The 15,167-nt window shown below is 46.3% G+C and overlaps 1 protein-coding gene and 1 long non-coding RNA gene across 3 annotated transcripts in view; one reads left to right on the top strand and one right to left on the bottom strand.

Annotated features, from left to right (window-relative positions):
• The window catches only part of Tmtc2 (Transmembrane O-mannosyltransferase targeting cadherins 2), a 346,345-nt gene extending 342,074 nt beyond the window's left edge, over nt 1–4,271 (top strand). For both annotated transcript variants that reach the window (XM_084598892.1, XM_084598891.1), the window contains exon 14: nt 829–4,271. In XM_084598892.1, coding sequence (XP_084455018.1) covers nt 829–1,023 — 195 coding nt within the window. In that variant the 3' untranslated portion in view covers nt 1,024–4,271. The remainder of the gene's footprint in view (nt 1–828) is intronic.
• LOC146197136 (uncharacterized) overlaps nt 1–15,167 on the bottom strand; it is an 80,406-nt gene that overhangs the window by 55,726 nt on the left and 9,513 nt on the right. The window lies entirely within an intron of this gene.

Raw genomic sequence — 15,167 nt, 5'->3', positions numbered from 1 at the left:
ATTTTTGAGACACATTTCTGCTTCAAAAGAAAAATTTTAAGTGGAGCTTGGTTCAAAAATGTATTTGATAATAAAATAGCATATCGCCACATATCTCTGTGCCTCTTTAGGTTCACACTGTTTTATTGCCTGATAGGCACCGAGCCCTGCTCACAACTTCCCACAGCGGCATAGCTTTGACAGTGCCACTGCATCAAAGCTCCTCAGAATGGTGCTCACACTAAGCACATTTTTTTTTTCATCTACATTTGTTGTGGAATGTAGAGAGATGAGGTGCAGGGAGAGAATGATAACTAGCAGAACGGGAAGGGGGTTGTCACATGATGGCAGTGATGACTTGAAAGCGTACGCTTTTCCAGCGTCATCTTGCTGTATTCCCATCACCCCACATACCTGCCACTGCTGCCTTCGCTGGCAGGTCATTGAACTTGGACTCACATCCATTGTGCACAAGGGGGAAAATAGGTCCCAACCTTATTGCCCTACAAAATGTCGAACAAATCAGCCTCTGCGGAAAACAAATGGCTTTTACGGGAAGTTGTGCTTGGAAAATGTTCTGAATTGTGCGTTTTCTCGCTAGTGCGAACATGCCTTAAGCTGGTGGCAGCATGAAGATATGCTCCTTTTTGATGTTGGCATCTTGTGTTATATATTTCTTAACTCTCTCAATATGAATACAAACATGCAGATGTCAGGGTGTTTAACATTACTTCACTGTTCTGCAGCTACTTATGTGTTTTCAGTGTAGTGGGCAGTGCAAGAGTGCGAATATTATACCTTGAGTACTCACCGGAACCTTCCAATTGTTTTTCTTGTTTCCTGCCGCAGGAGGTCACGAGTCACATGAATCTAGGTGCCATGCTGCATGTCAATGGGAAACTGCTTGAAGCAGAGTCCAGCTACCTTGAGGCACTTCGACTTAAGCCAGATGACCCAATAACACAGAACAACCTCCAGAAGCTCCGAAATCTACTGGCCCAGAAGGGGCTTCGGGCTACCGGCATAGTCAACAATCGACGGTAGCGACATTGCCTGCCAAGATCTCCGTGGCAACAAGCGCGAGGTACCGCCGGAACCGGAAACACCTCATGAGCGCATGTGCGCTGTGAAAGCGCCAACGCCAGCTGAGAACCGTAGCAACTACTCTCATCTGAGTGAGGCCCGTCTGCGGATTTTACCTGCCGGATTTCATCAGCGGAGTTCGCCGCAGCTACATGATGCCTCTGCTACCTTGACAACATCGTCGGCGCCGCTCCTGATGTGTTTTTTGCTAGCTTACTTGTTGTCACCACTTCTTTGGGGTTGGTCCCAGAAGTTGAAACAGAGACAACTGTGTCCTCTACTGCTCGCAAAACTGACTATCGCCGTCGAGTTGACTGCACAGAGCCTAGTCAGTCCTTCTCTTTTCTGCCCTATTATTTATGACAGTCCTTCTGTTGTCTGACATGTACAGAAGAGCAGCAGCAGCTCTGAAAGCGAGTGACTCGACGTCTCAGTTTTTTGTGCGGTACGAGCTCTCTGCGAATGGAACTGAAAATAGTCCTCTCAGTGGCTTTCCGCCTATATTCTTGTGTGAGTGAGAGGAAAGCAGTGAACACATTGTTTAGTCACTTGCGTCTGGCCGGACTCGATGCAGTAAGAATAATTTGTTTCTCCACATCTGTGTCTGTATCTCTCCGGTTTGATCATGTCTCCCCTTGTACCCAGAATCCCTTGCACTTCAGCAATTATTTTACTCCCTCCTATGAAGAGCAAGAGGTCTAGTCAAAGTGATGGCGCGCCCTTGTGGCTCGTCTGCTGTAGTTACTCTCCAGTTCAGATGTTTCCTTACCCGTACCAGTTTTTTTCTTGTTCTTGTTTTTATTTTCTGATCTGTCACTTTTGCGTGAATCCAAAGCCTGCTTATGCGTGTTGTGCTAAGCTTTGCGTTTAGGTATTAAGAGGGGATGACGTTATGAACAAGAGGCTCCTAATGATTTTTTTTTCTTCAACTGGAGACGAACAGAGGAAAAAGAACGGAGAAAAAAAAAATAAATCTATATATTGAGTTGTGATACACGCGATTTTCTTTTGATCCATTTCCGACGCAATCGCCTGGCGCACTCGACCAAACTTTTTGCTTCCATGTAGTTCGGCGGAAAGATATAGTATATATATATATAAATATATACATATACTTTTCTTGGCTCATCCGTCGTCTTTGTGTACAGAAAGCCATGTAGATAGACAACACGCGGCAATACGGGCTTGCGGCCAAATAAATTCGAGATAAAGTTTGACCTCATACATGTTTCGCATCTCGGCTCATTCTGGGTTTGTTTATTTTTTTATAAGATATGCTCATAGGGCAGTAGACATAGAAGTTGCAACAGAGCTTAAGGAAAGTTCCTCTGTTTAGGAATTTTTCGTTTTTGAAAGATCAAAGTGAAGATATTGGCCTCTTCTGACTTTGATTTTTGTGCATTTCAGTTTGTGGTTTAGTGCCGCCAGTTTTTCTTTTTATATACAACCATACAGTTTACTTCACCAGTCAAACTTGTCACTCTCTGATGCTGGATGTGCTTTTAAAGAGGCTAAAACTGGGGAACCGTACTTGCGAAACTACCCACTAGCTCGGAAACATTGTATTCATGTTGTGTAAATAGAAAAGCTTTCTGCTGCACCGTGCTGACATTATGACCACCTCCCGAGTCTTATTTTGCTGTATCCTGCGAGAGGATGATTTCTGTCATTCATATTACAGCCAGTATTCTCTACAACTTTAAAGTTTTGTGCTCGCTTTTTCTTCTTGGCCTGCAAGAGCTTTGAGGCACCCAAAGCAGAGGTCACTTGGTCTGCCCCTTGTAACTAGATGAAAATATGTGAGTGAGAGCAGGAGAAAGAGAGAGATAAAATAGCCGCGTGATTTCTATAGGCTGGTTGGGAGCGTAAGCAATCTCCGCTGCCCGCTTCGGTTCTGTGAAGAACGGGTGGCCATTAACTTATTTATATTTATAGTTTCTTTCTTAGCTCGATCGGTGGCCAATGAAGGTTCACTAGGGCATAGCTGAACAATGTGATTTTCCACCATTGGGAACAGAAATGCGAGAAAGGCATTTGTGCAAGCAACATCAATAAGTCAGCATTCTTTGGCTATGTGCTGCTGCAACGTCACAGAATACTGTGTCATGGAGTTGAACAACTGCGTTAGTTGTGATGAAAAATTAGTGGCAGTGTACAAAGCAAATGCGTGTCTTCTGGGCCTTGTGTCACGTGTGATGCTCAGCTAGGGCCAGATTGGCTAGTGTCATTTGTGAAGCCTGTAATGCATTGCTGTTAGGTGTGCATCCAAGGTCACAAGTCAACTGGTACACAAAGATTAAGTCACCCAGTATAAATGGTTGAATAATGGCATCTCTACCAAGAGTTACTGTTGCAGTAGAATTTCAATAATGTTGGCCTGCTTAATTCAGACTTGGTATTTTTGTTCTGTTGTCATCACTTGTGACAGGACACCCTGTAATTCCAAATTTGCTTAGCTCAAAAGAAATTTATGATTCTCTTTTGAGTTATAGAGATTCAACTGTAATTACTTTTACACTTTGGACATTCCTGAAATAAAAGGTTAAACTGAAAAAAAGTCCAAAGCCTGACATGATGCAGCAAAAGTTTTGTTCTCTTTTTGTTATTAACTTGTTTAAAGCATGGATTTTTCTCAGGGTCCATGAAAAAAGCATCACCCTAGTTCTGAAATGGGGTCAGGAGACATATAAGACATGTAGGACAAAGTTGCATTGCTAGCTATCATGCTAGCATACATAACATAATCAGCTGTCACACTTTAATTTAAACCAAGTTTCCCCCTTGTAAATGCATGTTGAGAAAAAAACACTTTTTTCATAGTTAAAAATGAAAGAAAAGAGGTTTTTGCCTCTGTTACATTAAAAGCCAGAACAAAAACTATATTTCTATGGTATTTAGGTTAAGACTCGTGACCTTGGATAAACACAACGTGAATGCCTTGTTTTCATTGCTTGATGCAGTGTCGTTCTCATCGACATTCACAGTTCCCGGTTAGTTTAATTTCACCTGCCTGTCTGTAAATGCATCTCTCGCGCCTGTAAGCTGTCAAGTACGGCGCATGTGAAGCCTGTGCGTGCCGAAATGTTGAAAATAATAAAGAAGAATGTTATAAAAGAAACCTGGGAATGACGCAAATGCGTAATAAGATTTAGGCTTTCCTAAAAAGTTCTGTACAATACATTAAGATATTTACAAATAAATTTTTGAATCTAAGGATTAAGACTCCATTGTTTTTTGGGCATTGCTTCATTCATTCTCTTTCAGGTGGGCTGATAGAGGTAAGTCTAGAAAACATCCCAAGTAATGCCGAAAGGATACAATATTTATTTTTTGTTTCTATAATAGTTTAATGTTTTCCTAACATCTTTTTCTTGCAGCTTTTGTGAAACATTACCAATAAATATCGAAATAACAGCCTAACCTTTTAGCAACACACATGCAAGTTTTATCAAAATGTTAGAGTAATCCTGAAATACTATACATGCAAATAGTGATTTGCTGTAACTTCACTTCACACTTTGCAAGGAGCATGGGGCAGTGAGGGGAACACAATACAGCTATTCAACTCGGACATTCGCACATTTTAATAGGCAACTTGCCTCAAGCTTATTATACAAAAAAGTGGTAGAAGGGTAGCAGTAGCATGCAAAATTTTCTAACAAGATATTTAGGCTGTGCATGTAATCTATAGCAGCCATCATTACAGATATCTAATTGCAAGGATTTGTTAGTTCAGCAACATTCTTTCTGCTTCAGTAACATTATCCTCATTCACAAGAAAGGGGACTCTAAGGACCTTAAAAATTGCAGACCAATCAGCTTACTGTCTGTTACGTATAAGGTATTTACTAAGGTAATCGCTAATAGAATCAGGACAACCTTAGACTGCAATCAAGCAAAGGATCAAGCAGGGTTTCGGAAACGGTACTCTACTATCGATCATATCCATACCATCAATCAGGTGATAGAAAAATGCTCGGAATATAACCAGCCCTTATACATAGCATTCATTGATTACGAAAAAGCATTTGACTCAGTTGAAACCTCGGCGGTGATGCAGGCATTGCGAAATCGGGGGGTAGACGAGCCGTACGTGAAAGTGCTGGAAGATATATATAGTGGCTGCACAGCTACCATAGTTCTGCATAAAGAAAGTAACAAAATTCCCATAAAGAAAAGTGTTAGGCAAGGAGACACAATCTCCCCAGTACTATTCACAGCTTGTTTAGAGGAAGTATTCAGAGACTTGGAATGGGAACAGTTAGGGATAAGGGTAGACGGAGAATACCTCAGTAATCTGCGATTTGCTGATGACATTGCCTTGCTAAGCAACTCGGGGGATGAACTGCAAATAATGATTGATGACCTAGACAGGAAAAGTAGAAAGGTAGGCTTGAAAATCAATATGCAGAAGACTAAGGTAATGTTCAACAGCCTCGGGAAGGAACAGCAGTTTACATTAGGTAGCGAAATACTGGAAGTAGTAGGCGAATATGTCTCACTTAGGACAGGTAGTAACCGCAGATCCGGACCACGAAAAGGAAATAACAAGAAGAATACGATTGGGATGGGCCGCATTTGGCAAGCACTCGCAGATTATGACTAGCAGCTTACCAGTATCGCTCAAGAGGAAAGTATACAACAGTTGCATCTTGCCTGTACTCACCTATGGGGCTGAAACGTGGAGGCTAACCAAGACAGTTCTACTTAAGTTGAGGACAACCCAGAGGGCTATGGAACGAAAAATGGTAGGGGTAACATTAAGAGATAGAAAGCGTGCAGAGTGGGTCAGAGAAATAACTCAAGTTACCGACATTCTAGTAGAATTAAGAAGAAGAAATGGACTTGGGCAGGACATAGTGCGAAGAGAGGATAACCGATGGTCGCTTAGGGTAACAAACTGGATTCCAAGGGAAGGAAAGCGTAGCAGGGGGCGGCAGAAAGTTAGGTGGGCGGATGAGATTAAGAAGTTCGCAGGGGTCAAGTGGATGCAGCTAGCACAGAACCGGGTTAAGTGGAGAAATATGGGAGAGGCCTTCGCCCTGCAGTGGGTATAATCAGGCTGGTGATGATGAATAGAAAATATTGGCAGTGTGATTTGGTGTGATTTGGTGTGATTTATGGGGCTAAACGTCCAAATTCGACTCTGGATGTGAGGGGCACTAGTGGAAGGTTCCTGAAATTTAGATCACTTGGGGTTCTTTAATGTGCACTGACATCGCGCACAGCACACGGCCGCCTTGCTTTTCGCCTCCAACGAAAAGTGGTCGTCGCGACCGGAATGAGATCCCGCATTCTTGGACACAGCAGCTGAGCTCTCTAACCACTGCGTCACCCTGGTGGAGTGGCAGTGGTCTGTGGGGTTTAACGTCCCTGAGGGCATTGTGGTAGCGGCGTTTTATAGGTCCACCATGCACGGATGTGAGTTTTCTTCAGGTAACACGTCCGTGGCTCAGCTACAGAGCCAGTAGGTCAACGCCGCTTGCGGCGGAGGCTAGCCAGCCACCGAATTTTTATCTGTTGTAGGCCGTCATTGCACCCGCCACCGCTTGGGTGGTGGACGCCGGCTGTTGCGGCGCGCGTATTTCTCTCCCTCTTCCTCTCTACTTTCTTCTGTCCGCACGAGGCAGCGGAGGTGGCTCAGCTACAGAGCTAGTAGCAGGCCCGTGCATTTTCTTTTCCTTCTTCCAACAGCCACAACAACAACGCTTACAACTCGCAGCACACGGACGCCTCGTTTCGCCTCCACTTGAAGACCAAATTTAGCGTCACACGAAGACCTGCTACACCTAGCGTAGCGAAGCTTTCGCTTCCATTGTAAATTGGTGCACAAGAAAGGAGAGGCTGTGTATCAGTCAAGGTCACTTGAAGGTGAAAACTTCAAGGTCCGCGAAGGCTGTCCGAGGTAATATAATGAAGCTTTAATAATAATAAAAATAAAAAGCACTGCAGAATCTACATTGGAGTAATGCGAAAGCACGGATGCTGCTGTTGGTTGCTTCTAGTAGCTTAATTTACTTCTTGTTTGCCCATTTTGGTCTTTGGTGATTTCAAATTGCGAGCCAATCCCTTCCTATGACCTTTTAGGGCCCCGTGTCGCAGAAAAATTGGTGTCGTCGTCGGCGGCCGTCGTCCCGCGTCGTTCGGCGTTGGCCGTGAGCGAAAAATTCCAGAAGCATTAATAAATAAAAACGAGTAGGAAAAATCGCCGATCTGAGGATTCGAACGTGGGTCTCCGGGGTGCGAGACGAGCACGCTAACCACTCCACCACGCCAGCTTTTTTTTTTCTTCAGTAACAAAAAACCTTTATTTACATTTAAATGTACAAGGCTGCAAATCAACCAATACCCGAGTGCATTGATTGCTTCTCATGTTAACGTCGGCCATAAGAAAAGTGAGGGGAGATTAATACACAATAGAGAATTATATCGAGGGGTCCGGTAAGAAAGGGTCAGAAAAAGTTTAACATATAAGCCTGCAATGCGCCACTAAAAGACAAAGGGGAAAACCAGAGGAGAGGGAAAAAAAAACACTACGGCAAGGCTGCTTGAAGCATCAGCGGCACCCAAACCGTTCGTACTGGCGTGTCTTGAAGACCATCACAGCGCGGCAGCCTCGCTAGACGGTTTGAAATGGACAAAGGCGCGTCTATTGATTGCGGTGTTGTCTCAGAAATGCCCCTTAGAGAAGTGTATTGTGGCGCATAATAGTAATTATGAGCATGTAAATTAAGAATTACAGAGCACGCAGTTAAGCGAGTGGCAAATTACTTTTCCGCTGTACTTCCTCTTCGCTTGACGTGCACGTAGCGCCATCATGCGTGTGGCGCACGGAATAAAATAGACAGCGCATAGCCTCCGAGATCTTCATCGCGCCGGCTCGGATCGGCAACGACGTTGCCGACAAACTACAACTGCAAGGTGGCTGGCAGAGCTTCTACGTCCCTGAAGGATTAATAAATAAAAATGAGTATAGCAAGTTGCTCTATGTAGGAATTCGAAACAGAGCCTCCCTTCTCAGTGCACGCCTCAGCCGCATTGTAAGTGAAGGAACGCTTGTACGCGCGAACTGGAGTCGAAAGGTTCTCTCGCAGAGGCCGCTAGGGGAAGCGATGACGTCACTGCTAAGGCATGAAGCGTCGGAACATGAACTCACTCTTGAGAGACATGTAATGAAAGCAGTTACGTCTACCCGTGCCGGGCGCACTACGGTGTCTCTTGTGCTATCGCGTTCCATTCCTAAAGGCGAAGCCTAAGCGTCCTCCAAATTGTTTCGGTTTTACTTCCGATTGCGTGACGTCAAATCCTATACCTCACATTAATTCACTTCTTGTTTGAGTGTGAGTGAGTGAGAAGACTATTTACACCGACATGGACCTCGGGGCAGGGGCTCAGCCAGGGGGAGGGTCTCCTTGCCGGCTCTCCTGCGCCGTGGCCGCAGAGAAGGTCTTGGAGTAAGCCTCCTCCGCCAGGCGTAGGACGATCTTTTGTTCATCCACATTTTGGCTGCGGATGTAGGACTCCCGGGTAATTTGATCAAGGGGATCAGTTTCTTTAGCTCCCGGAGAATCGGGGCATTGCCAGATTAGGTGATTTTGACTCAGAGGTACGTTGCAGAGATTGCAACTTCTTGTTTACCCTTTTTAGTCTTTGGTACTTTCAAATTGCGCGCCAATCCCTTCTTATGCCCCTTTTTTTTGCTCTACTTCTGGTTGCGTGATGTCACATCCTTGACGTTATATCCACTCTCGTTACTCTATTTCCGCTTTCATTTCCACCTTCCTTCCTTCCTTTACGGCGCGGTTCAGGTGTCCACAGAACAAGTGTGGCAGATACTGCATCTTTCCTTTCCTGAGAACCAGTTATTCTAATTAATACTTAACTTATTGGCCCAATTATTTTTCTGCAGCAACATTACGTTAGCTTCTATCGATTGACACCACTCATTAACCTCTACCACTTCTCAATTACCCGCAACTGCTGTGGACACAATTTTGCGGACGCTGTATAAGGACCGGATCTGTGGTCAGAAATATGTGAACATAGCGAAGTAACGCTTTCGCGTTAATAATTTGTTCTCAGGAAGGAAAGCAGTATTTGTCACACTTGTTTCTGTGGACATCTGAACCGCGCAGTGAGAGAAGGAAGCAACGTGGGAGTGAAAATGAAAAGAGGAGCCCTAGTGGAAGGCTACGGAGTAGTTTCAGCCGCCTGGGGATCTAACGGGCATCGCACAGCCGCGCAGTGAGAGAAGGAAGCAATGTGGGAGTGTAAATGAAAAGAAAGAGGAGCCCTAGTGGAAGGCAGCGGAGTATAGTTTCAACCGCCTGGCGATCTTTAACGGGCATTGTACTCCTCTGATGGGGCTGGGACAGGTAGGTCACCGGAGCTTGCGGCGGGGGTTAGCCTGCCACAGAATTTTTATCTGTTGTAGACCGCCATTACACCCGCCACCGTTTCGGTTGTGGACGACGGCTGAATTGTTGCGGCGCGCGTCTTTCTCTCCCTCTTCCTTTTCTTTCTTCCCTATTTTCTCTTCTGTCCGCACGAGGCAGCAGAGGCGGCTCAGCTACAGAGAGCAGGTCCGTGCATTTTCTTTTCCTTCTTCCTACAGCCACAACAACAACACAGCACACGGACGCCTCTTCATTTTGCCTCCATCGAAATGCAGCCGCCAGCGGTCGGAATCGAACCCTTGTACTCCGGTACATCAGTCTGGCATCTTAACCACTGCACCACCGCAGTGGGGCGTAATGAAATAATGATTGGTTCACAGGAAAGGAAAGGCGCAGTATCTATCACAATCCCAGAGTAGAGGAGATATGCCGCCGCGAGTTAGAGTTGTACAGTGGGGGCACGTAATCATTTTCTCTGTATACTGACGCCAGCGGGCTCCGAGATCAAACCCTACCGCCTCAACTACCGTTCCCTTCTAGAAACTGATGCTAACACACAGATGATATTTGCCAAGTATGGCTCACTTAGTGGCCTAGTTAGAGCAATGTGATTTGAGTGACGACCTACAATGAAGATTCTGTCTACTCCCCTTTATCCCCATCCATGGCCATGAGCCTTCCCATTCAATAAAGGACATTCAATCAATCAATCTATCACACTTGTTCTGTAGACACCTGACCGCGCCATAAGGGGCAAAAAACTGATTTATTTATAAGAAGGGAAAAGCGCGGTAACTGTCTCAGTTGTTTTCTGTGGACACCGCAACCGCGCCGTAAGAGAAGGGAGGAAGGTGGGAGTGAAAGTGGAAAGAGAGAAAGGGGAGCCATAGTGGAGGGCTACGGAGTAATTTCGACCACCTGGGGATCTTTAACGTGCGCTGACATCGCACAGGGAGGAAAGTGGAAGCGAAAGTAGAAAGAGAGAAAGAGGAACTGGTAGTGGAGGGCTGCGGAGTAATTTTGACCACCTGGGTATCTAACATGCGCTGACATTGAGCTCTCCCCTGATGGGGTTGGTACAGGTGGGTCACCGCCGCTTGCAGCGTGGGCTAGCCTGACACCGAATTTTTATCTTTTGTAGGTCGTCATTGCACACGCCACCGCTGGTGGTGGACGACGGCTGTTGTTGCGGCGCGCGTCTTTCTTTCCCTCTTTCTTTTCTTTCTTCTCTATATTCTCTTCTATCTGCACGAGGCAGCGGATGTGGCTCAGCTACAGAGCCAGTAGCAGGCCCGTGCCTTTTCTTTTCCTTCTTCCGGCAGCCACAACAACAACAGCGCTAACATATTGCATGGAGGAGGAGGTGGTGAAGGGTGGCTGTTCCTGGCCCTACGGGCTACGGGGCTGGGACGGTAGGTCAGTGTCGCTTGCGGCGGGGTCTAGCCAGCCACAGTTTTTAATCTGTTGTAGGCCGTCATTGCACCCGCCACCGCTTAGGTGGTGGACGACGGTTGTTGCGGCGCGCGTCTGTCTCTCTTCTTCTTTTTCTTTCTTCTCTACTTTTTCTCTTCTATCCGCACGACGTAGCGGAGGTGGCTCAGCTACAGAGTCAGTAGCAGGCCCGTGCGTTTTCTTTTCCTTCTTTCTACAGCCACAACTGTGTGTCAGGCCGTGCATGGCAGCGACTGCTTCAGCCCAGTCAACCAGCATCTGTTGCGTGGCTTGGTCCGAGCTGGAGACCGCTATCTCCAAACCCTCTTGGTCCGTGAGGCCTCATTGGGATGGTGGCTTGAAATCTATGCATAAAAACATTATGTGGTCGAAGGCCGGAGATCGTCCTCTCGCATGCCTCTACTTTTTCGCTATTCGTTTGATGAGTCCGATAGTTTGATGGTTGGTGATGTTAGTTTGAGGATAGTTTTTGTGTTGAGTCCATTGTTTTGCAGGAACATTCCCAGAACTCGAAGTTGCTGACCTTGGGTACTGGGAGCCCATCTATGGTGAAGTGTATCGAAGCATGCTTTTGCTTGGTAAGGCGGGGGTTTGGGTGCAGCAACAGGAGTTGGGATTTGGTGGGAGAGTAGACTAGGCTGATGGATGCTACGTCATCATCAGCCTGACTATACCCACTGCAGGGCGAAGGCCTCTCCCATATTTCTCCACTTAACCCGGTTCTGTGCTAGCTGCATCCACTTGACCCCTGCGAACTTCTTAACCTCATCCGCCCACCTACTTTCTGCCGCCCCCTGCTACACTTTCCTTCCCTTGGAATCCAGTTTGTTACCCTAAGCGACCATGCTACATGCGTTGCCACTACTCTGGCTCCTACTTGAAGAGTGTCTACGGTGTCTACGGTTCCAACATTTCCCGTGGTTGTCCACAGGGTAATGTCGTCCGCATAGAGGGTTTGGGAGATGTTTGGGAATTGTGTTAGTTGGCTGGCCATAGGGATACGGGTGATGTTAAATAGTAGGGGGGAGAGGACTGATCCCTGGGGTGTTCCGCGATTGACTAGAGGGAAGGTGGGGGATTCTACAGGACCGAGTTAGAGTTCCGCGGTGCGGTCGCGGAGAAAGGGTGCGATATATTCTCCTACTCCTAGCTGGAGAGGGCGTCAATGATTGAGTCAGGTTGTATATTATCAAATGCTTTGGTGAGGTCCAGGACCAGCAAGGCTCTTGTGCGGTTTAGATGCTGGGGATGTAGAATTTCTTCGGAAATTTGAAGCATGATGTCCTGTTTGGATAAGAGCTAGGTTTCTGAATCCCAGCATAGTGTGTGGGAAGAGATTGTTGTTACACATGTGGTTGTGTTAGAGCACTGCGCGGGCCGGCCCTGGGCCTAACATTTGTTGTTTTTCTGGGCCAGGGCCGGGCTCTGGCTTGAAGTTGCGGGCACGGGCGGGCTTTGGCTGGCTGTGCACTGCTTCTTTCGAGGATGAATCCCGCTGCTAAAATCATTAATGCGGTTTAAGGATAAACCACTAATAGTACATTTTTAATGGCGAATGAGAGAAAGCTCATTTACAGACCGAGTGTAATCATCTGCACTCAGTTTTTTTGTCCAAGTACCTTGGTGCGCATGCCTCTCGGCACTCAACAACACGAGTGAAAAACTTAAAAAGAAAATATCTCTACGCACGAGACACGCCATTGAATAAGAGTGTATCACATTAGGGATCTTCGGGTATTCAAACACATATTTATGCAAAATAAACAGGTGTCTTTTTTCATCTCCATAAAGATGTGGAGAGCAGCCGTGGGTTCTTAATAGAATATGTTTGCACAAGATCCTGTAGATTTTTTTTTCTTTTCCTACCCTTGATGACACAGGTTCCTGTGGCATAGTTGCCGGGGACAAACTCTTTGTGTGTGATTAAGCAAATAACTTGCCTCAAGAGCTAATTGATAATACGGAGCCATATTTAAAATTCCTGTAATCCATAGCTCTTGAGCATGCATGAGCACACTAGCTTTAACTAAGATGGCATGCCAGGAATTTCTTGACCAAGCATTTGCTACTTCCAGTACTTTAACAGTGGCCTCTTCAGCTCAGAAGAATATTTTGTCACAGTTTCCTCCCATCTTGATTTGTTATTATATTCCAGTTAAGCAGCATTATCTAATTTAGCAGTACTAACAGTCCTATGCAGGGCAAAAATAGGAGTGCTTTGCTTAGATCAAAAGTGCGCTTATAGTAAATTAAATAAAAACATTACACGGGAAATACAGTCATGGCCAAAGGAAAAAAGATAGTGGTGAATAGCATTCTTACCATCGCTAATTCAGCAATTGAGACAACAGAGAGTATTGCTCATAAATCTTAGCATATACATTATTATTGGTAAGTTTATTAAAACGTCGATTGGCTAGCACACGTGGAAGACGCATACAGAAGGTAGATGGACAGTTCCTCGTGCGATAGCCGGCCACTACACCCAATCCTAGCAACCAACAAGTCCAAATAAGAGCCTTGGTAGTGCAGTCTCGCGTTCTTTCAATAAAAAAGAAATACGGTACTTCATACAGTCTTTTGAAAATCATTTCCATTCTATGTGCTTGGAATTTTCGTCCCGCGTTATTCGGGATGTGAGCTCTGTTATATACCGTTGGCATGTCAATCAGGACTAGGTCATTTGTGATGGAAAAAGAAAGTGTTAAGCGTATCTTTTTCGCCTCAACTGTACATTTTTAAGGAGTCCGCGCAGAGTGAGTGCCGGGCCTAGGCCGGGCCGAGTTTTTATAGCGCGGACCCGGTTCGGGCCTGCTTTTGTCAGCTCGGGCCCGGGCCGGGCCCGGGCTTAGAGCCATGGGCCCGGGCTGGGCTCGGGCTTCAGCCTATGGGCCCGGGCCTGGCATGGGACCTCAAAATGAGGCCCGTGCAGTACTATATAGTTGTGCAATCTGTTAAGGATTACATGCTCGAGAAGTTTGCCCATGTATGATGTGAGAGAGATTGGTCGGAGGTGGGTTTGCCTGGTTTGGGAATGAAGGTGACTCTTGCGTGTGTCCATTCCTGGGGGAGGAGTACCTGCCTTCCAGTGTTTGTTGAACAGGTCTATCATGGCTTGGACAGAGTTGTCGTCGAGGTTTTGCAGAGCTTTGTTTGTTATCCCATCTGCTCCCGGGACGGACATGGGAGTTTATGCATCGCTGTTCGAATCATGTCGCTATGTCTGCATCGAGATCTGGGTCGGGCTTGCCCGTGTATGAAAGGAGGATAGTTCGTGTAGTCGTGAGTTTGTGGCTTTTAGGGATTGTATTAAAATGTCATCATCCATGTTTAAGTTGTGGATGAGACGAGCGACGTTGCGGTGTTGAGAGCTTTTTGTGTGATTAGGTTCTAGAAGGCACTTCAGAAGATACGTGGCGCCTATTCCGCGCGCTCATCGATCCAACATAAACACGCACGGAAACCCAACGCCACTTACATAAAGTCATGCACAATTTTACAGGAACGACAACACAGCTAGCGCACACGCTCAATGACTGATACCTGTGCACCGCCAAGGACCCCCGGGCGGCTACCTACTCGTATGCAGGCAAAGAGAACACGAAGCTGGACATTCCGTTCCAGCTCCACGACCTCCGGGCGGCCTAAGATGAAACGCGGCACTGCACCCGGGCGCGACAAGGTTACGGTCAAGCTTTTGGCCAACCTTCTCGATGCAGCATATATGTCGTGCTTATCAAATACCTACATCAATAGTATTTGGGACGGAGACACTCCTCTCCCTTTCGATTGGAAGTCGGCTCTTGTGACCTCTTTCCCGAAAACCGGCAAACCTATTGATGTGGAGAACCTTCGCCCCATCTCTCTCACGTCTTGTGTCGGCAAGCTGATGGAGACAATGGTGCGCGACAGACTCTCCGAATTTCTCGAAACACCGCACATTTTCGTGGACACCATGTTCGGTTTCCGCCCTCAAAGATCAGCACAGGATATACTCCTTCAGCTCCACCACGACATCTTAGATCCTGTTGAATGTCCCAATAATGACAAGGTGGTCCTGGCCTTGGACCTTAAAGGCGCATTTGACAATGTGAAGCACGAAGTAATCCTCGATCACCTGTCACACCAACTGTGGTCACAAAACATTCAATTACATGAAACAATTCCTTAGAGACCGTCAAGCCTAAATACGCATACAAGATGCGGAACAAGGGCCATACACCATCGGCTCAAGGAGAACACCTCAAGGCGCTGTCT

Source organism: Amblyomma maculatum, chromosome 3, assembly GCF_055883805.1.
Source record: "Amblyomma maculatum isolate TAMU_Amacu chromosome 3, ASM5588380v1, whole genome shotgun sequence".
In the NCBI taxonomy this organism is placed as follows: Eukaryota; Metazoa; Arthropoda; class Arachnida; order Ixodida; family Ixodidae; genus Amblyomma; species Amblyomma maculatum.
This window is presented reverse-complemented; position numbering and strand designations above follow the sequence as displayed.